We start from the raw sequence: 25,006 nt of genomic DNA, 5'->3' as shown, positions 1-25,006 counted from the left end.
TTTTGAGGACATTGTGCATGATGTTTTTCCAAAGAGTGGAGAGATGAATCAAGGAATAAGATTTTGGTTTCAATGTTGTTGTGAATTTACTTTTCAGAGCTCTGAAAACAAAGCCTGTGTTCCATCTTCTGGGAGTTTAATACTGATGCTCTGTGGTCCAAAAGAATGATCATTAATCTTACTTAAAGCTGCATTTAACCCCTTATTGGATGCATTATGAGAGCAACGTTAGAAAAACTGATTCAGATTTCTTGGAGAAAATGGATCCGATTGTTCAAATCAAAAACATAACAGTAAAAAATAATATGTGCTGGGGTCCATTTTTGGGATACGTTGCCGTGAGGCAACATTGTGTGACAATGGAAAGAAATGATGCACAGTGTGTATAAGATATAAGAACCTTTAAATGTTTGAAACAAAACTGGATAACTACACAATTTGCTGCTACTATAAATGCTAACAAAAGAGATGAATTCTATTAAAGTTGCCCTGAGGCAACATTATGCAATAGCGGGTTAAAAACTAATAAGAACTTTAATTCACTTTTCGATATGATTGCTGCTACCATCTCTTTAAATCCAGTACTTGGGTTGAGTGTTTGGACATAGAGTTTTGATGGCTCTCTGGTACAGATCTATATAGTCTTTCCCCCCTCATGTCCAAAGTAATAAAGCTCCCCTTTGCAAGACCTATATTTTCTGTGTTACTGTATTGTGTTTTGTTTCCATTTTTTCAAGTTCTTTGGGAACACTTTATTTGAAGGCTACCTACATAGTGACTTCATAACACATGCATAAGTATTGTAAAAAAAGACTTCAATATTTATGATGAACATATGGCAGTAATCGCAAGATGACCGGATGTTTATGAAGGAAATGTTGATGTTCAGAGGCTGACCAAATCGGCTGTCTGTCAAATGTGACCTTCAAAACATCCATTTTCTGTTTCTGCGCAAAGTAAGAAGTAAAAACGTTCAAAGGGCTTGAGCGTCTCCTACAGCTGTCAAAGTCGTTGCTAAGCAACGGCATCTCAGCAGACTGATACAGTGTTTGTGAAAAACCTGTGATGTTATGGTGAAGTAACAGCATGGTTAGAAGGCTTCTCAACCAATCAGCCTGTTGTATAAAATGTCATTTATCAGTTCTATATAGGCCTATTCCTACTTGAGCTGTAGTACAAAAGTACAAATATCCAGAACTTTTACTTTTGACATTGATATTTAAGTCATTTTGTGGGAAAATATGTATGAAAATGATTAAGTTTGAGGGCATTAGAATCTGTCATTAAAATGATATACAGTGTTCTTAGCTAGGGTTCTCCCCGGTAAGTTTCATTAATTCTTCATAACAGTGTTAGAAATAGAACAAATGCCCATTGCTTCAATTAAAGGTCAATGCAATGTCATGTCTTAAAACATCTTATGGCATCTTGCAATTACTGGCACAAACTGTTCATAAATATTCAAGCATTGCTTTATAAGGCATTACTCAATGCTTATGTATGGGTCTCTATGTAGGTACCCTTCAGTGTTCTTCTACCTCTTCAGACATGCATTATGTTTGGGTGTCGTTTTACTAAAAAAAAAAATAAAAAAAAAACCTTTTGATTTCCATCATGGACACATGGCATGAGACAGAAGTGTAACGTTAGCCACATTGGAGACACTTTACTGAAGGACAGCATTTGTAAGGCTTCACAACAACTATATAAGCCTTTCTTGACAACTGATATAAACCTATATAGACATTTATAAAGGTTTATTCCAATAAGTGCTAAAACTAAGGTTATGACAACAACATTGACAATGGAACATGCTGGAATAAGTGTAAATAAATGTTTATGTAGGTTTATGTCAGCTGTTACAAATTGCTGCCCTTTTTACTTGTTACTTGTGTTACTTGTTACCCACATTATTATAGTTGTTGAGTATGATTATGTTTAGTTATGTACATAATTGATTCAGTTTAGTTCAGCAGGCCTACGTTGTATAAGAAGACATGAATTCACTTTATTTTAATTATGCATGATTTCCTATGTTTAAACCACATTTGGTGAATTTATACCATAAATCTTTCTCATTTATGTTTAAAACCAGATAAAGATCATGGGACAATAAAAAAAAGTCCATATTTTTCCACACATTGAGATATAGCATGTGTTTTCCTTGCCTATGCGCTATTGTTTTGCATGCATGGTGATCTCTATAAGTAATCCTGAAACTTTTCCTCACATCCTCTCCTTTGATTGTATCTCAAGTCCTACCTTCCCTTCTGATTTCATTTCAACCTCTTGGTGGAATCAATCAGAGAGCTTCCCACTGGTTTGTTTGTCATAATGATAACCTTTCACCTTTACTTTGGCCAGACTTGGGGGGCGCCTTCTTTGTTACATGTCTGATTAGAACGTCAAAAGCAACTGGTGCTGGATTTAAAATGTTCTTCTTAGGATTGAAATGCAGTGTTGTAATGTGATGAGTCTCTTTTGTACTAAACCTAGGGGCCCCAGTGAAAGCCCAAGAGTCCCAAGCTAAGAGTCAAGAAGCTCCATCTGAGCCTGCCCCTAGCGCTCCTGCCCCGGAACCTGTGCCAAAGGCAGCTCCCGCCCCAACTCCTCCACCCACCACACAGCAGCCCAAGCCCCAAGGTCAGGCAACACCTGCACCAGCTCCAGGGAAGCCGACGGAACTGCCCCCCAAACCCCAGCCTCCAAAGCCTCTTCCCCCAAAGCCTGTACCTCCAGTGCGGCGAAACTCCAAGCCTCAGATCCAACCAAAACCCCAGACCCCACCTCCAGCCAAGGCCCACCCTAAGGTCCAGTCTGATGCCATAGATCAGGGTCAGGCCCAGACAGATTTGGCTCCCACACAGGTACAATCCCCTGCCAAAGCCCCTGCTAGGCCCCAGTCTCCTACCAAGGCCCAGTCCCCAGCTAAACCCCAGGTCCAACCCAAGCCTGTGCCTAAAGAGCAACCCCAGGTCGAAGCTCCAGCTCAGAGAGCGGCTCCATCTGAAGCAACGCCCTCAGCTCCAGCTCCATCTGCTGCCCCTGCTCAGGCTCCTGTAGAGGAACAGCCTGCACCTCAGCAGAAGTCTTCACACCCTTTCTTGAAGTAAGGTTTCCTTCATATACTGCTTTGGGATCTCTTGTGCCATCTTTTAATGGGCCCATAGAATTCTCCTCACTAGCTGAATTATGTGTATTTTTTGTTAAAATTGAAAGAAATAGCGTTACTGAGTCAGCAGAAAAGAAAACACTACAATATGGTGCGCATGTGCTACTGTGACTTAGGATTTCACAACTCGCACAGGCTCAAAAAGAAGACCGGACTCAATGTTTAGGTCTTAACTACAAAATCAGCATTATACTCATAATTTACTGGCTTCCAATAATTTACTAATTTAAGAGATTCTCTTTCCAGCATCAGATTCATCCCCTCGGGGAAGGAGTCTGAAGCACAACACATGCTACACAATGTTCTTCCACATGTTGCATGCAGTTACTCTTTTCCACCAGAGAGGTCTCCAAATCCCCAAATCCTACATAGAGCAGCTTTGAATAAATGAGTTTGTTGTAGAATAGAAACACTTTTGAAGTTTTAACACATGGCATTAAAAAAATAAAACTGGCTTTTGCAGCCAGGTTTCCATACATGAGCTGTGAGCTTATGCAGCACATAAATGCATACTAAACTGCATAAATACATACTAAACTTTTAAGTCTTTCTTTTTGTGATGTCACCAAAGCCAAAACATTAGTATAGAGGGGTGAAAATGCTTCTATTTTGTATCCCCTTCTAATTCAATATAAACTCTTTACATCAGCATAAAAATTTGAGTGAAAAGTAGAATCTTTTCAAATCATCTGAAAACCAGAGACAAGGGAGGAGAATAGAATCCTAAACCTTGAATATTTCTTCTTCATTTTATTTCCATAACTTCTCTTCATTTGATTTTTTTCAAAATTCTAAATGTTGTTGCTTACTTACAGATGTTCAGTAAGGTCTCAGACTTTTGTGCCTAACTATGTATCAACATATTTAGCACTCACACTGAAATTATAAGGAGCTTTTCAGCTTGGACTCCTTTTCAATTGCCCAATAACCATCTTCTGTTTTAATTTCCCTGACTGATCTGGTGAAATCAAGGTTTTAAAAGTATGTCATTCCACGTGATTTTGTGATGCATTATCTGTGTTTTGTCTGACTTGCTGCACGAAAGTTGAGACGCTTCCAACAGTTGCGGATGAGTTTCAAGTGAGTTGCGGGATGCTTTACATCACGCAGCTCAAGTGCAAGTTAGTTTCAAGAAGGTTTCAAGCAACTAAAGTTACATGAAAGGTTCATCATCTAAGGCCAGTTTTAAAGGTACAGTTTAATAATAAGTGATAATGATGGAAAATTGTCATATGGAAATAAATTTGTTTTCGTGACATAAAACCATGCAAACAAGATGAATGGACATTAGGGGAAAAAATAAGTAAGCACTCAAGAAAAACACTGGACAAGGTATTTGATGAGACTGTGCAAGAGTCCAGTGGTTTGCCTCACATCTTTCTCACACTTGTACCTCTTTTCCAGTAAATCCCAGTCACTGACCAATGCCTTCAATGCCTTCGGCGAGACCTTCCGCTCCAGCAACGAGGATGAAGCCAAGGCGGAGACCATCCGAAACTTGCGGAAGTCTTTTGCCAGCCTCTTCTCTGACTAACGACCCGTTTGTGGTTCCGAGGTCGGCCATGGACTTGATTTGACGAAAGTGTGTCCTGGTCTGAGGTTAACTCTATGTAGCTGTATACATTGTACCCTCCTCCCAACTCTGCTGTAAATGTCTGAATGTCAATAAGCAAGTGGAGAGTGACGTACAGTGATTGTTCCCGGCAAGGTGTTGGTATTTACATTGTGTGATTTGCACTGGTCTGAAACATTGCCATCTGGAAGAGGAAGAGGAGAAGGAAGAGGAGGAGGAGGGCATTCGCGTTCAGATGCATGGTTCAGAGGAAACGGCAATCGAGAGAAAAAGAGCCTGACGTGTGCTGAGATCGTCCATTATCCCTTGATGTTGTAGCCTTATCGTGGAAGTGTTTAATTTACCCAAAGACAAATATCTGTGAGTAGTTGACCCTCGTCCGTGTGTATCTAGTTGATCTGTTGTAACTATTAGCCGACGAGACATTAGTTCAACATTACCTCGATGAGACCTTTCTACAAGCACTTTCCTCTCCAAGAATCCTACAGTATGCAGTGCTTGGACTGGTCAGTCTCAATGCAGTAGTGGCGTTTCTGTGGAATGCCTGGTGTTCCGTGGTGTGGCTTGGGTCCGGCACATATCGACATGTCGAGTTATTCATGAGTGCCATGTAGTATCCTTGCATATTGTATTGTATTGTATGTTCAGCATCTCAGGAGTTTAAGTTGTAATTCATTTCTTTCTGGCGCCATGTTGTTCACGTTGCTGTTTTCTTCGGTTCACAGTAGTACTGCTTTGCATGACCCGGCGACAGGTGTTTATTTCTGTACAGGTGTCAATAAATATGTGGCACTTCATTCCACTGATTTACTGGTGAACTAGATGTGGTTGTTGCTTAATGTGTGTCCAGTAGTTGTTCATGTATCAGACAGTATTGTGCAAAAGTCTTCAGAGAAAATGAACTGGTTTTCCAGGCAACGTGCATATATTTGTAATGAAAAAAAGAAACATTAGGGAAAATACAAATGAAGCAAACTCCAAAGTTCAGGAAGCTCTGTATACAGTTACCAATATTTTATTATAATAAAATAAGAAGGTTTGATGTAGTATATAAACATTGCTACAGTTTAAAACAGTATACACGTCATTCCATATATGGAAACTAAGCTGTAAAAATGGCCCCTTTTGTATTCACTGTTTCTGTGATGTTACAAAAACCAACACATCTACATGGATCTACCTATGTATCCTACACCAGTTTAGCCCCGCCCACTCACAAGAAAGTTATAAAGTTTCAGCTGTGACTGCTTTCGAATGAGGCACAATATTTGAATGAGGCAGCCAATCAGAACAGAGCTCATTTACATATACCAGTAACAAAACAGCTTGTCTAATTCTAAGGGATGAAGAGAGGATGGAAAATGGTCATGTAGATATGTCGAAATGAATTATGGCCAAACAAATATAAGAACCCTTTGGAAAGTGAATGAAAAAAGTCTGGTTCCATTGACTTACATTAAAAGTAAAGTAGGTTTTTCCTTTTCTTGCATTTTGCAGACACAATATATATATATTTACTATAACCAGTGAACCAACATGTGTCTTGTAAACTCTTTATCCTCACAATGTTTCGTATCTTATCTTACCAAGAATGCCTTTTAAAACTAATACATATTATTCTAAAAACATGTTTTAGGCCAAAACCTTCTCAAAGCTATCTTAAAACAGTGTCTGGTTCCTATCACCACCACCCTGAACAATTCAGACTCATATGTTTCAAAAACTTTCAAAAACAATTCAGACTCATATGTTTCAAAAACTTTCAAAAACAATTCAGACTCATATGTTTCAAAAACTGTCATCTTGCTTATTAAAGGCAAAGTACAGTTCCTGCCAGGATAAATAGCTTCAAACATGCTCTTGACTGCCTAAGACTTTTGCACAGTGCTGTATATGTATAACTTCCTTATGTGAAAGCATGTTTTGTTGCTTATTAGGTTTCTGATTATTTACAGTAGATTAAGTTGAGATTATTAGGACTATTAATGGATTAGCAAAGGCCAAATGTAGTGGTGCACATTTATGATGTAGTTGCTCTTGTATCTTCTATCTACACACTACATTTGTTCCTAAAGAAAGTTTTTTTTATTTGTTCGGCTAATGATCTGGGTATGACATGTTTCTTGCAGGCAGTTGAGTAACATCCTTAAGTGATACAGGATGTGAAGCGGAACAATCTGCAGTATTAATGTGCATTACCAGCAGGGGGCACTGTGTGATTTATGCATGCAAAACAACTGTACATCTCTCATTTCACTAAGAAGACAGTATTTAAGATTCTCTTTATTTAACATGTGGCAAACTGTGCAAGTGATTCTGTTAGTACATGTGTTTGCATTATGATTGTCTGCATATACTAATATAGATACCTGAATAACAGATGCAGGTTAGTTAAACAGGTGAATGTTTGTGGGGAATAAAGTTAAATGACCTGGCCATGACTGCATATTGTGGCAAATAAAGGCTTCCCAAGAGACTAAAGCTGTAAGTGTGACTCTGAGAAAGCAGAGTCTGAAAATACAGTCTGCGATGCGCCTGCTTTTAAGTGTGAGAAATGTCATTTAAGTGTGCTATTGCTATTCTTTTTTCCCCTTTGTGCTGGTCTTCACCTCAAAGATACCACAAAGTGGCATAAATCTACTTCTCAGAAGCTAAAAACCTCTCATGGGTGAGGGAGAAAAAATTAAGCACGTACAAAAAGACGTAAACAAAGATGTGAGCTATGTCTGATACACGTTCCCCTGTAGTTACATCTGACACAGTACTGTGTGAAAGCCAGAGAGCTCCCTTCACTAGTTTGGTTTTCAATTTAAAAAAGGCCTTGAAGTGCAAGTTATTCATTTTTCAGCACCATTAAAAAAGGCAAAAATGAAAATCGCACACAATCCCCAGCTTTTATTCCAGCTTCCGTTCTTTTCTGGAGACTCGCTTTTAGTTTTTTAAAGAAATCTGCAGACACACCTCCAAAGTTCAGTCTTAGAAGCTGGTCGCACAATCCGAGTAATTCCAAACACACTGGGCTGGTCAGTTAGTTGTTCTGGGAATGCCAGCAGCTTCTTTGTTTGATTTGTACATTTTTGTGTTTTTAATTTCCTTTTCTCAGTAACATACAGTCATTAGCAAAGGTTAGTTTAATACATTGTAAAAACATAAAACAAAAAATATTTTTAAAAGAGTTTTTAAAAGATTTCAGATTTTATGCACATTTTTATGCTGAATTTAACAAATTGGCGGAAAAAATGTAATGTAAACTGTTCAAAAGTTTTTTTTCGATTATATTTAACTAAGCAAATGAATAGAGCTTGTGCGGTAAAATATGTCACATTTTAGTGTGTCTCTGTAGAAGATGTGTTTGGTTATTTTCACAAAATATATAAAACATGGAAATTGACTGTGGGGTGTTCAAACTTTTGCACATAACTGTATAAATTAGATGAGGAAGAACACGAGCAGACATGCATAATTATCTAGCTTATTTAATTTAATAACTCATGAATTTATATTAATGTATAGTGAGTGCCTGTATAATGAACCTAAGTAGATTATTAGTTACCAATAAGTGTTTTTCACAAACATTTGATTTTTTTTTAATATTTAAAGATATAATATATTAACAGCTTTTCTTACTGTCTATCATTTTTCACAGCTACTTGCTGGTACTGAAACGCCAAACATCATTTCCATATGAGGGACCACCTACCTTACAGGTGCACACAATACACTACTGTGAGTTGTAGTACGCCTACATAATCATAGTCAGAACTTAAAGGGGAATTCCACCGATTTTTCAAAATTTCTGCACAGTTCAGTTATTGAGATAAACAGTCATTCAGAGTGTGAAGTGGTTTATTGTAGCGAAACTTACTGACTCAGATTTCTTTACAGTGGTGGTGATAGGAACCAGGCGCAAAGGCAAAAATGTGCCATTTTAGTTACAAAACAAAAGTACCAGCATGCTTTATGTGTAAGGTTGATTATGGTTAAATGGTAAAGTCTGAAAAATCTGAGCAAATCTGTTTTTGTGTGTGTTTTAAATGGTACCTTTTAGACTAAAACTGTTTTCAAAACTATCATAACTATCAGTTTCATTATCATTTTGTGTAATAACTTTGTGTGAGGGAAGCTTTAGAGGTTTCAGATGTCTGGTTCCTATCACCACCACTGTGAACAGTTCTGACTGGGTGCGTTTCTGTAGAACGGAGCATTTCTCACCAAACCACTCTGAATGACTGTTTATATCTCAATGATTGAATTATGCAGAAACTTTTTAAAATGTGTGAAATTACCTTTTAATTTTTGTCTCTGTTACAAAACCCTGTTTCTGATCAGTACATTATAATTTAATAACCATATATGTGTATATAAGTGCATGCATATATACATTCATATATATATATATATATATATATATATATATATATATATATATATATATATATATATATACACACACACACACATACTTTATTCACTGTGCAATGTGCAAACATTTACAGGCATTGGCTGTGTGGGCTTTCAGTAGTTCCACCTCCTCGGTCCATGACAGACACTTAGTCAGTGGTGTAGTAGTCATAGCAGGTAGGCTTGTGGCTAAGGGGTTGAGTCTTTGTGCAAATAAAAGAGAGAAAACATGTTTATTTGTTTGAAAATGACCATTTTGTCATACCTGACGCCTCACATTATTCAGAAATGCACTGCATCAGTTTGTACAGCTTTACACATATACTCATAATGGTCAACATGTGTTTATAAATATGTTTATGCACGTATGTTTATAAATATAGGAATACTTTTGCAAGAGATGCTGTGGTCAGGAACCGGCTGTGGTCGCTGATGCACAGGACCCACAGAGACTTGCATATTCCACAGATATAGAGGGTACTTATCATATAATACATACCAACATATATGCTTCATTTTAAACTTTCACCACTCTCTGCAGGGACGTTCAGCAGTGATGCAGATTCTTGACTGGGCGTGCAGATTAAGCTTAGTTATTGTTGATTACATTCAACTTTTTGTAAGTTAATAAGCCGTCTGTTATATTGTACTTCAAAATCAAGCCTACTTTAGGCTCATATCACAGACATTTCATAGAAAGTTGCACTTTTATGTCTAAAAAAACAGTTTGTTGTATTATTGTTAAACGTACCGTTCACTCTCCAGCCCATGCAGTCCATATATGGAAATGAAGTTGCCCATTTTGTGATGTCATAAAAAAGCAACAGATTCATTATTCACCCTAATCAACCTACCACTGTTTAAGTCCACATTTAGTTGTAAGGTTATATTTTTATATATAGTTTTAAAACTTTGCAAGAGCAATAGCACAGAGCAGCTTATCAGACCACAGCTTATTTACATTTATCGGTCTTAAAGGGACAGAAACAAAAACAGCCTGTTTACAGAGAGGCCAGGAAGTGGTCATGTGACTGTTTTTGGTAAACAAACCCACACATACATTATAAAATGATCTCAGCAGAGAGAGGGAGGAAAAGTAAAATGCTAAGTGAAATGCAGGAATTGGGCCCTATTGGGTCTATTGCTTGTTATGCATTGAATTTTCTTCCTACATTCAGTTTGATCTTACTTTGGGCAACTTTGGTGTTGATGCACATATTAAATTAAATAACCTTGTTTCGGCCTACATTTTCAAAGCTATAGCATTACATATGTGTAATATCTAAAAAAACTGATTTTTCATTGTACATGAAATGGCTGTATTTATGCTATAGACATCACAACCACTGCTTCCCATCACCACCACTGTAAAAAATCAGTATATTTCCCTTTAAAGAACAACTTTCCAGCAGACCACTCTGAATGACTAGGTTAAGCTATGCAGGAATTTTGAAAAGTTGGTGGTGTTCCCCTTTAAAGGTGAAAAATTCGCATGTTGCAGCCGTGATTGGACCAGTGAAGCTCACCAATCCTGACCTGGCTGAGTGTGCTGGAGCTGACAGGCCTTTCCTTCTGTCCAAAAGGGAGGGGAAAGCTTTGAAAGCGCTGAGCATCAGTGAGTGGCCCACACAGTGAGAGCTAATACGAGTGAGCAGCGAGAAGACCAAGTCAGTCACTGTCAGAGACGTTTTCGCCAGATTCCCCCTCAAGACGCTTTGCTGAGATATTTCCGTCAACACGGACACACAAGAGAAGTCGTGTTATAAGGCTAATACCGCGGGAGAGAGTTTTGTGTCAGCACAAGCCGCCGACCAAGCGAGAAGTGTCCACGGTCAAGACACGAGTTCAGGTGAGTTGAGTGGTGAAGTCTGGCGGTGTAGGTGGGGAAAAGTGTTTGTTTTTTCCGTAGTAAATAAGACCCAGCAGCTTCTGTTTGAGCCAGAATAGCTCTGCTTGTCATTGAACTTCGAGTGCGCTCAGGTAAACTGGCTTCATATTCGAATTTCTCCGTTCCACCTTAAATGGTTCAGCAGTTGCATTATGGCACCTGAGGCGCCAGAATGTAACTGCTTCTCCATTTAAGGTGGAACGGAAAATTTCGAATAACACCTTCAGCTTCGTCAAACTATCCCCTTTTTCCTTCCCCATATGCTCATTATTGCTGCAAAAAGTAACTTTTGTCGTCTGGAAATGTCCGTGTTTACAGTGTAAGTCCTTTCCACACACTTAGAAAGCAGCATATATTCACAAAAGTCGTCTAAAGTAGTTTTTTTCCTCTACACTATTGCATCACGCTAAAGTAACAGCAGCCAAATTAATGTCTGCTCGTCATAGATAATAGATAATCATTTCTGGGTGACTCAGCAGTTTACGAACCCTGACTGAGATTGCAAGTAAATCATCTATAGTAGGACACATAGGCTAGCCTGGACATTTTTACACTGTATAGAATTGTTTACATGGATGAAGTGAAATTCCCTCCAGCTTTTGAAAGATTATCTCCTCAAAGAAGTAATGTAGTGCTGGTTATCATGATGCTAATAGGCAGAAGTGTAGAGCAAGTTAGCCTCAGTGAAATAGTGACTCAAGTTCAAGTACCATAAACACAACTTAAAGGATAACTCCACTGATTTTTTTTCAGAATTCTGCATAATCAAATAGTTAAGATGTTCTAGAGAAACTTACAGAGTCAGAATTGTGCACAGTGGTGGTGAAATGAACCAGACGTCCACCTCTAAAAGCTCTGTCACAGAGAGTTAGTACCTGAAATGGGGGTGAGTACGCTGCCTGATGCCCAACACATTGTTTTGCAGTAGTTTTGTAATACAGCTTTTGGTCTTAGGTAGTTTATAATAATCCATTCACGTTAGAATGATACAGTAAGGCTAGTCTGAGGCAAAATAGTCCCCAAAGACCACCTTTTTTCATGCTTATCACTCTTTTGCCATGGTTAACATTCCATATAAAACTCAGAAGGCACATGTAGGTTCACTGGTGGTTCTGGATGGTAAATAAAATGGCTATATATGTGTTGTAGACTTGGTGACCCCTGGTTCCTGTCACCACCACTGTAAGTCAATACGTTTCTGTACAGTTAACCACTTAACATCATATGCATTTCAGCGATTGAATTATGCATGCATTTTGGAAAAAAAATGGTGGAATTCCCCTTCATGAAAAAGTAGCAGGTCAGTACTGAGTAACTTGTAGAACTAAAGTGGAACATTCATCATTTGTAATTAAAAAAAACTGGTTTTAGAGGTTCTGTTGTGATCATGACGGTTTTTGGTGCTGTACAAAAAAACATACATGTTTTCCATGATAGAGAACCATTTATATGTTTAAGTGGTTTGGTCAGTTTTCCCCGTTGAATTTACTAAAGAGCGTTTGAAGAAGCATTTTGAAAAGGCTGCACTCCAAGTTGGACCCTTTCGGTCTAAAATGAAATGCTAAAGCGTGTATCTGTACCACAGCAGTGTAAATGTTGTCCCCAGTGTAAGAGAATGAAATTAAAGTCCCCAAAAATGGAATTAGTCACTAAATGTTAATGATTAAAATGTAACTGGTAAACTTCGCCTTATAGTAGAAGTACAAGTCATTTGAAAATACTGAGGAAAGTACTTCAAAAAGTCCATCAAGTTTTGCTTAAGTAGTTTTCACCTACCTCTGCTAACGGACGTGTATCTGTGTTAAACTGCACTGAATTAGTGTGACAGAGTGACCAAACGGCTTCTTCAGCTCAAGTAGATTATGGTGAACGTTAAATTGTTTTGGCACGAAATGTCAGAAATATTGCTGGCTATTTCTGATTGACAGATTGAGGTGTTATAATGAATACAAGCTATGGCAACTTTCCTCTAGCACTGAACACATAGTCAACGTAGTCAAGTACACTTTTACAAGGAACTTTCCCATCGCTAGGTATTGGAAATAACATTTTTCCATGTACATCTTCATTTCCACCATGAATAACTTGCTTTTCTACAACCTATATGTGCTTATGAACGTTCTAGTCCGCCATACTTACTAGCAAGCAGATATTTCCGGCAAGTGCCACTGTACATAAAGAGTGGGACGGGCAGAGCAAGTATCACTTTGAAACATCTGCCTAATAGTTTTTTAATAGGTTTATAAGGAACTGGTTCAAAGGCCTTCTTAAAGGTCATCATCCATGACCCTGTTTTGGTTAAAGGTTATGGTGGTCAACCCTACAGAACTATTATTATAAGTACATTTTGGGCCAAAGTGGAGTAAATTCTGGTCTCTGACAAGAAGGCTGATGCGGTACGCTGATTCAGGTCAGTAGTAAAGCTGGTTTGAGTAGGAATGTGTAGGGTGTGCGTGCGTCCATCATGTTTTCTCTGATAATACAGTGATCTGATTATGCCAGGCTGATATTAAAGGGCAGTGAACACTTCACGCTAATCACAGCAGTTTAGTTCAAGTTCTAAAGTCACTCACTGTCTTGTGACACTCAGAAATAAGAGCTAAGTGGAACAGCTATTAAAAGAAAATGACTAAATCACCTATGACGGCATGTTGAATTGGGAAATGAACAATTCAAGGCACTTTGTGATGCAGATTTTGTAATGTACCAGTGGTCAGTTTTGCGTAAGTTTCCTCTTGTTTTCTTTCTTACTTTCTATCTTTTGCCAAGATGGATTTTATTCAGTGCATAAAGCTTATTATGCTTTGTTTTTATATTAGAAACAGGCTCTCTGTGATTACAGTTTAGTGTGGAAATCAGAGACCACTCTTTTATTTGTTAGAAACATTGACAATTAAATATATAATTTTTCAGTGTTAAGCGTCTCCAGCTTTTGGCTTTATTTACTTCATGACTTTATTTGTTTTTTAAAGAAAATCTGTTGTTCTTGTAGGGATGGGCGATATATTGGGCAAAAATATTATTTAATTATCAATATGTATTGTGTGTGTGTGTGTGTGTGTGTGTGTGTGTGAGTGTATAAATGTATATATATATACACACACATAGTTGCAAGTTTAATATTATTCATATAATGTTCTAAAAGTCCTGACAATATCCACGATAGGCTCATAAAGTGTACCGTGATGTAATTTGTCACTGTGATAAAATATAGTCATAATGCTTAGCCCAAGCTTCTTGTAAACAGATCTAGTTTTTTCTCAAGTTTCAGATAATTCCAATTATAAGTTTCCAGTGATGTCCAGTTTCTGCATTCTAGTGCACATATTCTTATATTTTGCCTGACTCAGTGAGGCTTCTTAACAGCTACACATCCTTTCAGACCCATAGCACTGAGTCATCTTCTCACAGTGGAAGGATGAACAGAAACACCTGTGGATGTTTTCAAATCTGAAGCAGCTTGATTTTCTTCTCTCTCTCAAAGATGAAAGTTTTAAGTGCTGTTTATCTGATGGAGGCAGTTTTAGTGTCTACCAGCTTTTGCAGGTGGTTGTTAGGATCACTATTTTCTCTGTAGATCTTTTTCCAGTTTTTTCCTCTCACTTACGCAAGTGGAGTATCATATCTATCTCTCCTCTGAAATAGCTCTTTTGGTCATTTTAGATGCATATTAGAAAGAGATCTGGAAGGATAGACGTAGATAGTAGCAGTAGGGTGTGAAAATTAAAGCAGGGACTGATAGATGTGATACTTAAGTGTTGGAGGTGTTTGAATAATATAAAATCTTTGGATAATATAACATTTCTTTTAAATATATGTTTTCCTAACATTTTTTTTACTTAAGGACTGATTTAACTGGAAATTAAATAAACAAGAAGGTGGTGTCTGACATTTGCACAGTACTATATGCATTAATTGAGAGGTCAAAACTGCGGCGCTAATGTGTTTGTGCAAGTTGATGATTGAGTTTATGAGGGTGCGCTGTGGTTCCGGGTGAAAAGACTGAGACTGAGCTGTTATATAATGAACATACGATGTGAAGGACTTTGTTCTGTTGTCATAAATATAAAGTGCAGTGATATGAGTGAAGCCCTGTTGACATTGCCCTTGTTTGGTCACAGATTTCTCTACATTCTACTACAAAGCCTCCTAGTGAACAGGCCCGTTTTTTTACCCATCTTTGCTGCAATGAACACTAACCACGTCTCAAGTCGCTCATGTCAGTTGAGGACAGCACCTGACATTTTTTCTTTTAATCTTTAAATGCACTCAGTGTGGGCATGTGTCTCTCGGCTTGTTAAAAAATGAGCACCCTTGAGGGGTTTTGGTGGGGTTATGGTTCAGGTGGGGGTCGTATGAGAAAAATGTAGCATAATTATACTGCAAGAGATTTTCTTAAATAAAAATACAATCCAAAATTATAAGTACAGTGATTTTTATACAGTGCACTGTAGTTAAACCGTACTAATGGTGCCGTCTTTATAATGAAACATGCAGATATTTATGCAGATGCAGACATGCAGATGTTCTTTAAGTACTCATAATGGCCAAGATAGGCTTAAAAAAGTCTGTTGTGATGTAATTTATCACAATAATGATGAATATTGGCATATTGCCAGTCCATTAGGTTATGATGTACAGGTGTAAAATATAATACAAGTGTAATAAAGTAATAGTCAGTGAAGTTTGCACTCATTTTAGCCAGAATACAGTTCTCTGATTATTTTCAAATGTAAAAAGTATCATGATTTTTTTTTTCTCTGCATATTTCCCCAGTCATATACAATAAATAATTCCAGTCATACCAAAACTATAAATGGATTTGAAAGCGTACTTTTTATCCCAAAATCTTCTTAAAACTGTCGTAAAACGTGTGTCAGACATCAGGCAGTGCATTCATAGCCATTTCATGTAATAACTTTCTGTGAGGGAGCTTTTAGAAGGGAAAGTCTGGTTCCTATCACCACCACTGCGAACAATTCTGACTCTGTAAGTTTCTCTAGAACAGAGCATTTCACACCAAACCACCCTGAATGAGTTTATTTACATATTAATTGCTTAATTATATAGGAATGATAAAAAGATCAATGGGATACCATTTCAAAAGTGTAAAGACAAAAGTTCTTTGTAGTCTGAACAATGACAAAAAATATATTATATTGGAATAATATTAATACACTGTATAGCTTTGTCTAGAACAGGGTCACAGACAGTGACCTTTAAGAAGGTCTTTGGAGCAGCTTCCCCAAAATCATTATCATGGTGTTGAGATCATATGAGCTGACAGAATCTTTAAAGTGATACTTGCTCTGCACATCTTGTGCTTTTTATGCCATGTTATTTACACAAAATTCACCCTTGAACCACCACATTCAACAGATTGCCTTTAATACAACAGTAAGAGGTTGTTCATAAGAAGGAAGTTGTGCGTGGGAGAATGTAGACAGTTTCTTGATGGTTTTTTCAGCTGTAATGCACCTACTTTTTTATAGTATAGTACTGTTTATATCTTTATAGTATAGTTATAGATATTGAGACACGCTCCTTCTGGTGTGGGTTCATAGTGATTTGCATGCTAATCGTGCCCTCTTCTGGAGAAACTTAACATACATTCTAAATGAGTTATTTCCTAAGCACTGCCACATTCTTTATGTGGCATTTTCTGTTGTTCTAGTGCGGTCATTCATGATGGTCACAGATAAACCACACTCTACGAAAACCCTAGGCAAAGACCGTTAGGAATTTACTCTATTGTAGCCTAACAGTTTTTAAAAGGCCCCATAATAATCCAGAGTTCTAAAAGTAAAAGTGAATGAAACACTGCGTATACTTATTATTTAATATAATTTTTGAAAATGTTTCAAATTAAAATAGTCCTCTCTAGTTCTCTGTCAGTTCTCTTTCCCATTATCCAGTTATATCGTCATATCACCCAGCCCTAAATGACATATTGACCCCTTAAATGGCCAGGGCCCACTGGTGGCCCCAAAGTTTTATTACACACCTATATAACCTAAGAATAGTTCATCTAATTTGCATTGATGTCCCTGTAGTTACTGAATAATAAGCCTTACCATGTAATAAACCTGAGATTTTAAGAGGGTAAATCACTGAAAATTTCAGACTATTGGATTAGTATTCAAGGAGCACGGTGTCTCAGAGGTAGGGGTTGGCAATATGGCAAAGCCAAGCAGCATCGTGCTTCAAGTTTTTCAGCTGGATCAGCACAATTTTGGATCAAAGTATCAGTGCATGCCAAATGAATATGGGTTCATTTTTATTTGTTTATTTGTCTCCTACTGTTTAAAGGGTACAGCTAAAGAGGTAGGCTTGGGTCCATGCAAGTGACCGTGCTATGATGTGCCTTGAAAAAAACTTTCATCGTTCTCACTAGATTGCATAACTTATCTTTTATCAGATATGAGTGTGAATTTTACACTGGCGTCTGTCTGCTTGCTTGTTTGCTTGTTTTATTTAGTAGAACCTGCATAAGTTGCTGGATAACATCTGTAAAAAGCACATAAATATCCCATTTTTTATTTTTAAAATCAAATCATCAAATGTGTGATTCTGCAGAGCATTACTGAAGATAATACAGTGCTGTGCAAAAGTTTTAGGCTCCAAAGAACATTGTTTAAGCATACTCTCAGCAGTGAATTAGCTTTTTTTACCCCAGTAAAACATCATATAGCATTAGAATAAATACAAATAAATACAGTAAAACATAACATTACTTTACATGTTTGGTCCTGGAATCATGTATTTGTTCAAATTCACGAGCACATTTGATTTTACATAATGTAGGATCAATTATCCCAGCGAGGGGTTGTTACTAAATAATACTGGGCTGTTATGAAGAGAAGTTTGGTAATGGTTAAACAAATACATTGACATATAAATAAAATCACTGTTTATTGTATTATTTGTATTTATTTCTAATATTAATGTTTCCACATAAACATCGTTTTGAAGCAGATTTTCTCATGTGCCTCAGACTTTTGTACAGTTTTGTTTATTAGTAGTAAAGCAAACACAGAGCTTTGTAAGCTTCATAGAACTGTGTGAAAACAACAGGCTTGTTATTTTTGTATTTGTCTACTTTATTTATTTTCATTTATTCTTGTTTGGAGATTGTTTATCTGTGATATTCGTTTGTCTTTTTGTGGAAGTCTGGGACTACATCCACATATTAGTGTTAGCTTACCCAAAGTCAGACTTTTTGTGTTATGTATTGGAGCCTACCACAAAAAGCCTAATCAGCGAAGAACAGCAAATTAAGATGAACATGTAAAATGTGCAAAGTAAGAACATTAAAAGATACATGCAACCAACGTCTGCGGAATGTCATTTAAATTGTTCAATTTGAGAAAACATAGCAAAGCCAGACAGCTGTACTGAAGAATAGTCTTCTGTAGTTTCACTAAAATAGAAACACGGAAAGGCTGCACTGTGATAGATCACAGATAGATAAATCAAATAGCCTTTTGGAATATCTGCAGGAGTGTATCTGTACTTGTGGTATGTGGTTTGCAGTGTTTGAATTACTGTAGGCTTATTTTGGGGTTTTGTAGCATGACATCATGTGCACTGTTGTGCAAAAGTCAGAGACCACCCTGCATTAATTTTATTTACTGTCATAACAGCCATTAGGTATGTTATTTATGTTTCAGTAGTAAAAATGCAGCAAACATATTTAACAGAAAATTACACAGAAGCCTCAACAAATATAAAATCATATTCCCAGTATTTAGTGCGTCACTCTTTACCTTAACTGCAGCTTCAGTTCTTTTCAGGAGACTTACTTTCAGTTTCTCAAAGAAATCTGCAGACACACCTCCACAGTTCAGCCTTAGAAGTTGGTTGATCATTTTCTGAAGTAATCAAAAACATTCAGTGATGTTGAAGTCTGGACTCTGGGGTGGTCAGTCCATTGTTCAGCTTCTTTGTTTGATGTGTCTGTCTGCCTTTCTCAGTGAGGCTTCATGACAGCCACACATCCTTTCAGACCCATAGCGCCGAGTTGTCTTCTCACAGTGGAAGGATGGACAGAAACACCTGTGGATGTTTTCTACTAGGTCTTGCAGGTGGTTGTTAGGAGTCTCATTTTCTCTGTAGCTCAGTCACGTTTTGAACTCCAGTTTTGCAAACTCCTGTTTTTGTTCTTTTGACTCTCTCCTTTCTTAACTTATGTCTAATCACCTCAAAAATCACCTCATCTGCTTAACAAATGAAGAGCTGTGTTGTTGGTGCTTGAGGTGGACTGTCTGTTGAAACAGGCTGCAGTAAAGCCATTAGAGGCTAAGATTTATAAAACATCTGAATGATTAACAGTCTTTCTCACAACAGATTCCATTAGGGTAATGGCTTTATTGCCTGGTCAGTGAAGCGTGTACAGCCCGGTGCACTGTTTGTTGACCACGTTACTACAAATATGAATGTGTATCTGTCTAAATAGTATTGTCGACCAAGATAGTCTCCTAAAACAGTTCGGCACCAAAGATCACTGAAATGTGAAACTGGAAGTATCACTTGGTACGCCTCAACAGGGTGAAGAGTAAGAAGTAAAACAGAGCTTTCGGTGTGCACTGTGTTGTCTATCACTATAAAAAAGTTCTGTGCTGCCCTTATTGTTGAAGGCACTGCAGTAGTTTCTAAGCAAACATGCAAACTCAGTCAAAATACAGTTTACATTGCTATAGAAAGTTTATTATTAGCATTGATAAATCATGTAGAATAGATTAAATAGCAGAAATAGACAATATTTGGGTGTCAGATTTTTGTTGGACTACTATTCATTAACAGTGTGTAGAGTGTAAATTGATCCATCAGATGGATCCATCAGATCCAGCATGTGAATATAAACACTTTAGTCTTAATCTGTAATCAGAATGAATTCAATAAGATTGTCAAAAATATTTGCATGTAAACACAGCCAGTGATCAGTATGCTCATAGCACATAATGAAAAAAAAACATGATTGATTAGGGGGCTAATTTGCATGTTGTGGCTTTAGGCAATATTGGCATATTACAATAAAGATCCACAAACTGATAAATTGTGCAGCCCTTGAATACATGGCATATACCAGAGTGTACTCTAAAATGTTCCTTCTTGGGGGTTACAGCTTATCATAAGGGGACTATTGGGATTACCAAAATGTTTGACATAACCGAGTGATCCATGATGGTTCATCAGAGTTTGACTTTTGTACAGAATTTACAGTGTCACAAGTGATAGTAAACATAGTCACAGAGCTTAGGGAATGTGATGTAAATCGTTCAGCAAGCTGACCTTTCTCAAAGGGTCTGGCCAAGAGCAGCACGGCCACATGGCTTTAGTCATAATGTGAACCCCCCCTCCCTGCCAAGCATCCACCCGCCCACTCCTTTTTCCTGTCCACCTCGAGGAACAGGGAAGACCCCTCCTCAGTGGGTATGGGGCCACACTGAATGGCGGAGGCCTTGACAGCACACAAGCCCCTTCCTTATCCGCTTAGGAAACACGGCAAAGCCTCAGGGGAGTCATCAGCTATTAACTCATTCCTATTAAAAGCAATTGGGGGAAAGTTTATGTCCTTAGATACTGTGCAAGACCAAATTCCCAAGGAGCTACACAATAAAGATCTTGGCATTCGAGACACTCGCCCAAAAATGTTATTTATTGCGGATAACGTTTGTCGTCAGGGTCCCCCCCAAAGAATGTTATGGCTCAACACCCACACCCACCCATAGGTATGCGCTTGTGACGCCGTTTTTAGTGTTTTCTCCAGGGCTTTGGATTTGAAACCATGAGATCATGATTAGTCATGTAATGAAAGTATGGAGGAGTAGACTGTGTGCTTATATGTGTTTTGTATGCGGTTTATGTGTGAAGATACTTTGCCGTCAAAGGCTGTTAAAGAAATAGTTCAGTATTACAGATGGAGCGATACCACTTTTTCATTTCCAGTGCCAGTACTGATATTGAAAACTTAATGCAGTATATCTTCTCTAAAAAGTATGAATCTTTAGAATGAGCTATTTTGGATTGGAACGTTTCACTTAAAATTAGCTTCTAAAAGTAACAAGTGAGTTGCAACTTTCAAATTTACACCACAGACAGAAACTGTGAAAGTACAATATAAGCAACTTTGAAATCAGTAGATTGTTCAGACTCTTAAAGTTAGCATCGAAAAAGCCCACCAGTTTTTCACATTTTCAGCTTAACTCAGTCATTCAGTGGTTTAGTGGGAAATGGTTAATTGTAGAGAAACTTACTGGCTAAAGTTTCTTTACAGTGGTGGTGATAGAAACCAGGAGTCGCCATGTCTACAACACAAATATAGGCATTATATTTACCATCCAAAACCACCAGTGATCTTACATGTGTCTTCTGAGTTTATGTATAATGTTGATGATGGAAAAATATGTGTACGTAGCTATTTCCTGTAGTAGCTGTCTGTGAGGGAGTTTTCAGAGGCTAGTAAACACTTCTGAAGATCAAGTGTCAGACATTATATCATGGAATTCCTTGTTATTAAAGGGGGAAATTCTACCAGTTTTCATTATGTCTGCATAATCAAATTATTAACATATAAACAAAGTCATTCAGAGTGGTTTGGTGTGAAATGCTCAGTGAAAAGCTTACTGAGTCAGTATTGTTCACAGTGGTTGTGATAGGAACCAGATGCTCACCTCTAAGTAGAGGTACATATGAGCGTTGCAAGGCAAGAAAAGAAAATGGTTTTATATGTCACGCCTCAGGCGGACTCGGACGCTATCTCGGACTCCATCTCCCAGGCGGCATCGGGAGATTGCATGACACGGGACGAGTGCCCGCGTCACTACCAGCGCTCGCAGTCTCCTGATTATTGATCAGACACACCTGTACAGGTTGACCTACTTTGGCACTATTTAAGACTGGTCCAAAGTAGGGTTCGGTGCGAGGTGTTGCTTCTCAACCATAAGAACATACTGAGCAATTTTCTAGATATCCTATGACTGTATTTTATGACCTTTTTCTCATTTCTACCGACTTTCGTCTTTGGTTTTACCCTTTTGTACTTTTGCTGGTGATTTTTGGCTTTTTCCGTGTTGAGACTTGGAACTGGTTTTGTGGATTTTGAATTCTGTCTATCCTTTGGATATTGTTAGCTTCATCTGCATACGTCTCTCCCCTGTCAAACGTTACATTATAAGATTTTTCTATAAGAGTTTTATCATTATCCTTATTACATATGAAAACTCAGACGTGTAGGTTCACTGGTGGTTTTGAACAGTAAATGAAATGTCTAAATTTGTGTTGTAGTTTTGGTCACACCTGGTTCCCATCACCACCACTGTAAAGAAATCTGAGTCTCTAACATCAACCCTTTCACACCAAACCACTCTGAATGACTTTGTTTACATCTCAGCATTTGAAATAATGCAAATTGAATGAGTAATTGAATTTACTATTAGTACTGAGATGCTTAGTACAGATAAAGACATGCGTCTCTAGTAAACAATGGTGTGTGTGTAGATGCAAAAAAACAAAACATAAAACAAAAACAAGTCTTAAATAAAAGTGAAAAAGGCCAAACCAAGTTCAAGTTCAGTTAATGTTAACTAAGGTCCAGTCATGTTTAAAAATTCCATAGCTCAGCAGTTATACTGACGACATCCTTGCAGGGAAAGCTACTTTTACGTCAGCTTTACTATATAAATGTATCCGAAGGAAGAAGTGCTCATATCAGTATGCTTTCTCTAAGGAGAAGTGGAACCAGAAAGGCTCTCAGTTTGAGTGAAGCAACAGGAAGTCATCTGGCTAGCCTAACACCTCACAGCAGGACCACATGATGGTTAGCTGTCTGCACTTTTGCTGAGGCCACGAAGTGTGAAAATTAGGGAAAAAAATCAGTTCCTGTTAAATTTGGTAAAACCACAGAAATAGCCATTCGTCTGCCCATTTTCCTAAAGTCAAAAGTTCAGTGAATGCGTCCTCAGCATAATTGACAAATTCAGTCACGGGGCTTTGATCTCCAGTGGAAGGTTGGGGGTTTTTGGGGTGAGTGTTTTTTTTTAGCCCTTTGTCTTTGGTTTGTCACATCTTGGTTTAGGTTTGTAGTATTTTTAATATTTGCTGTGGTCTGTAAATTCACAGCATTATTAAACCAGGCTTTCAGTGAAAATATTAGATTACACATAGCATTTCTGCAAGAAAATACTTTGGTAAATTGTGTGATCACATTTATTTAAAGGTGTTTAAGATGAAAGCAAAGTCACCCAGAGTGCTTTGAAGTGACATGGTTCATTGTAGAGAAACTTGGAGACATTTTCTTTGGGGACTCTTTTATCTTACAGCACCCTGCATGCATCTCTTAAAAATATGTTCTCAAAACTGTCATAAAACAGTGTCTATAATAAGATTTCATGTAGTAACTTTGTGTGAGGGAGCTTGTAGAGGTGGACGTCTGCCAATATACAAGTGACTTAATTTAAATTAGTGTATCAGAGGAGTATAGTAATATTATTAAGCAAGTCATTACAGTGAAATGCACATAAATGTGCAAATCTGCAAGAGTTTGAAGGATATCTCTCAGCATAAACTGCACCATTTTTGGGGAGCGTCAGCATTGGTACTATTTATTTGGCACAAACAATCATAAAGGACAAAGTGAACCGTAATGTTTCAACACTGAACATGGTAATAAATGACCTGCTGCTGTAAAAAGGGACCCATTAAACCCTTAATCATAGATTAAACTAGTTACGCTGATAAGTAACTTCTTAGATTTTCTCTAACATTAGCCAGCTAGCGTTGTTTTTAAAGATAAACACATAACTAGCTGTGATCAGCAAGATAGCTTGCAGGTTAACAGGAAAAACAGGGGCTAAGCGCTGCAGTCTGGCTAAACTCGGCCTGCCTAGACTTGCTCTTTTCCTGAACAGGTTCTTGAGGGACGTCTTTCACATCTTCTCTGCTAGATTCTCTTTTAAAACAAATTAGCACTGAGATTTGGGAACTTTGTTTACATGCATTTTAGAACAAATTTTCTGCATTCATTTGCAGATAATGTAGCAACTGGTATTGTTGTGTGCTTATTCTTAAAGCAGTATTATAATATTAAGTGTCGCCACATATAGCCAATCACTTAAATGAGTAAAATGCATGTTCATATAGAGCAAAGTAGAAAGTAAAGCCAAAAGCTTTCCTGCTTTATGAAGCAACATTTCATTTCTAATGCAATATTTATGCTTGTAAATGCAGTAGTGAAGATTCTGATCATTGCATCTTAAATTTTAGCTGATAGGAGCACCACTAAGAGTCATTTGTCATTTAGAGATTTATTAGCATAAATAAATGGTTTAAAAAAGAGGTTCTTTTCGGGTTCTTGAGTAAAAACTTTGGGAGTACAGTATTTTACAGGAAGCTCATTATGTATAGCTATTTATCTTGACAGTAAGTGTTCTTTTGCTTATGAAATCACTATGTCATTATAATAAATGCAAATAAGCATAAATATAGTATAAAAGTAACAAGATTTTTTTTCCCAAGTAAATAAAAAAGAACTCAGTTTACTTCCAGATTTCTGATGGACGCTTCCATCCACCACATGCACATCTGATGGAACTTCTTGAAGCACTGATTAGTTCAATCTAATATTGGAAACACATTAATGTGCATTAAATCACCACTTATTATGTTCATTTTATTTGTAGTTAATCTGATATTAGTGTTTAATGAGCAAATAAACACTCGCTGACAAGATAAATATCTGTTTTACATTTTTGACCTGGGTGCCAAAACATTTGCACATTACTGTATGTAGAATCAAGACAGCTCAGAGAAGAACTGGAACACATTAATAGTTGTTTGCATGGTTACGTGGTTTCATTTCTGTGATTAAAATGAAGTGCCTCAGAGTTTTTTGTAGAACCCTTCGTGTAGAACCATAAAAAATCACGCAGGGTTCTGGAACATGTAAAAATTGCAGACCACTTTTTTTATTCAA

The 25,006-nt window shown here is 37.5% G+C and overlaps 2 protein-coding genes across 3 annotated transcripts in view; both read left to right on the top strand.

Moving 5' to 3' along the window:
• syn2b (synapsin IIb) overlaps window positions 1-5,566 on the top strand; it is a 128,817-nt gene extending 123,251 nt beyond the window's left edge. Inside the window, exons 12-13 of the mRNA XM_017704771.2 lie at window positions 2,497-3,109; window positions 4,577-5,566. Of these exons, the coding sequence (XP_017560260.1) occupies window positions 2,497-3,109; window positions 4,577-4,706 (743 nt within the window). The 3' untranslated portion in view covers window positions 4,707-5,566. The remainder of the gene's footprint in view (window positions 1-2,496; window positions 3,110-4,576) is intronic.
• A 5,135-nt stretch (window positions 5,567-10,701) lies between these two features.
• Window positions 10,702-25,006, top strand: part of pparg (peroxisome proliferator-activated receptor gamma) — a 51,665-nt gene continuing 37,360 nt past the window's right edge. The window contains exon 1 of one of the 2 annotated variants that reach the window (XM_017704774.2): window positions 10,702-10,995. The gene's annotated coding sequence lies outside the window, so the exon portion shown is untranslated. Of the gene's footprint in view, window positions 10,996-22,957; window positions 23,059-25,006 lie in introns of those variants that run through there. The other variant, XM_017704775.2, reaches the window with a different exon arrangement.

The sequence above is a fragment of the Pygocentrus nattereri genome, chromosome 21, assembly GCF_015220715.1.
Source record: "Pygocentrus nattereri isolate fPygNat1 chromosome 21, fPygNat1.pri, whole genome shotgun sequence".
In the NCBI taxonomy this organism is placed as follows: Eukaryota; Metazoa; Chordata; class Actinopteri; order Characiformes; family Serrasalmidae; genus Pygocentrus; species Pygocentrus nattereri.
This window is presented reverse-complemented; position numbering and strand designations above follow the sequence as displayed.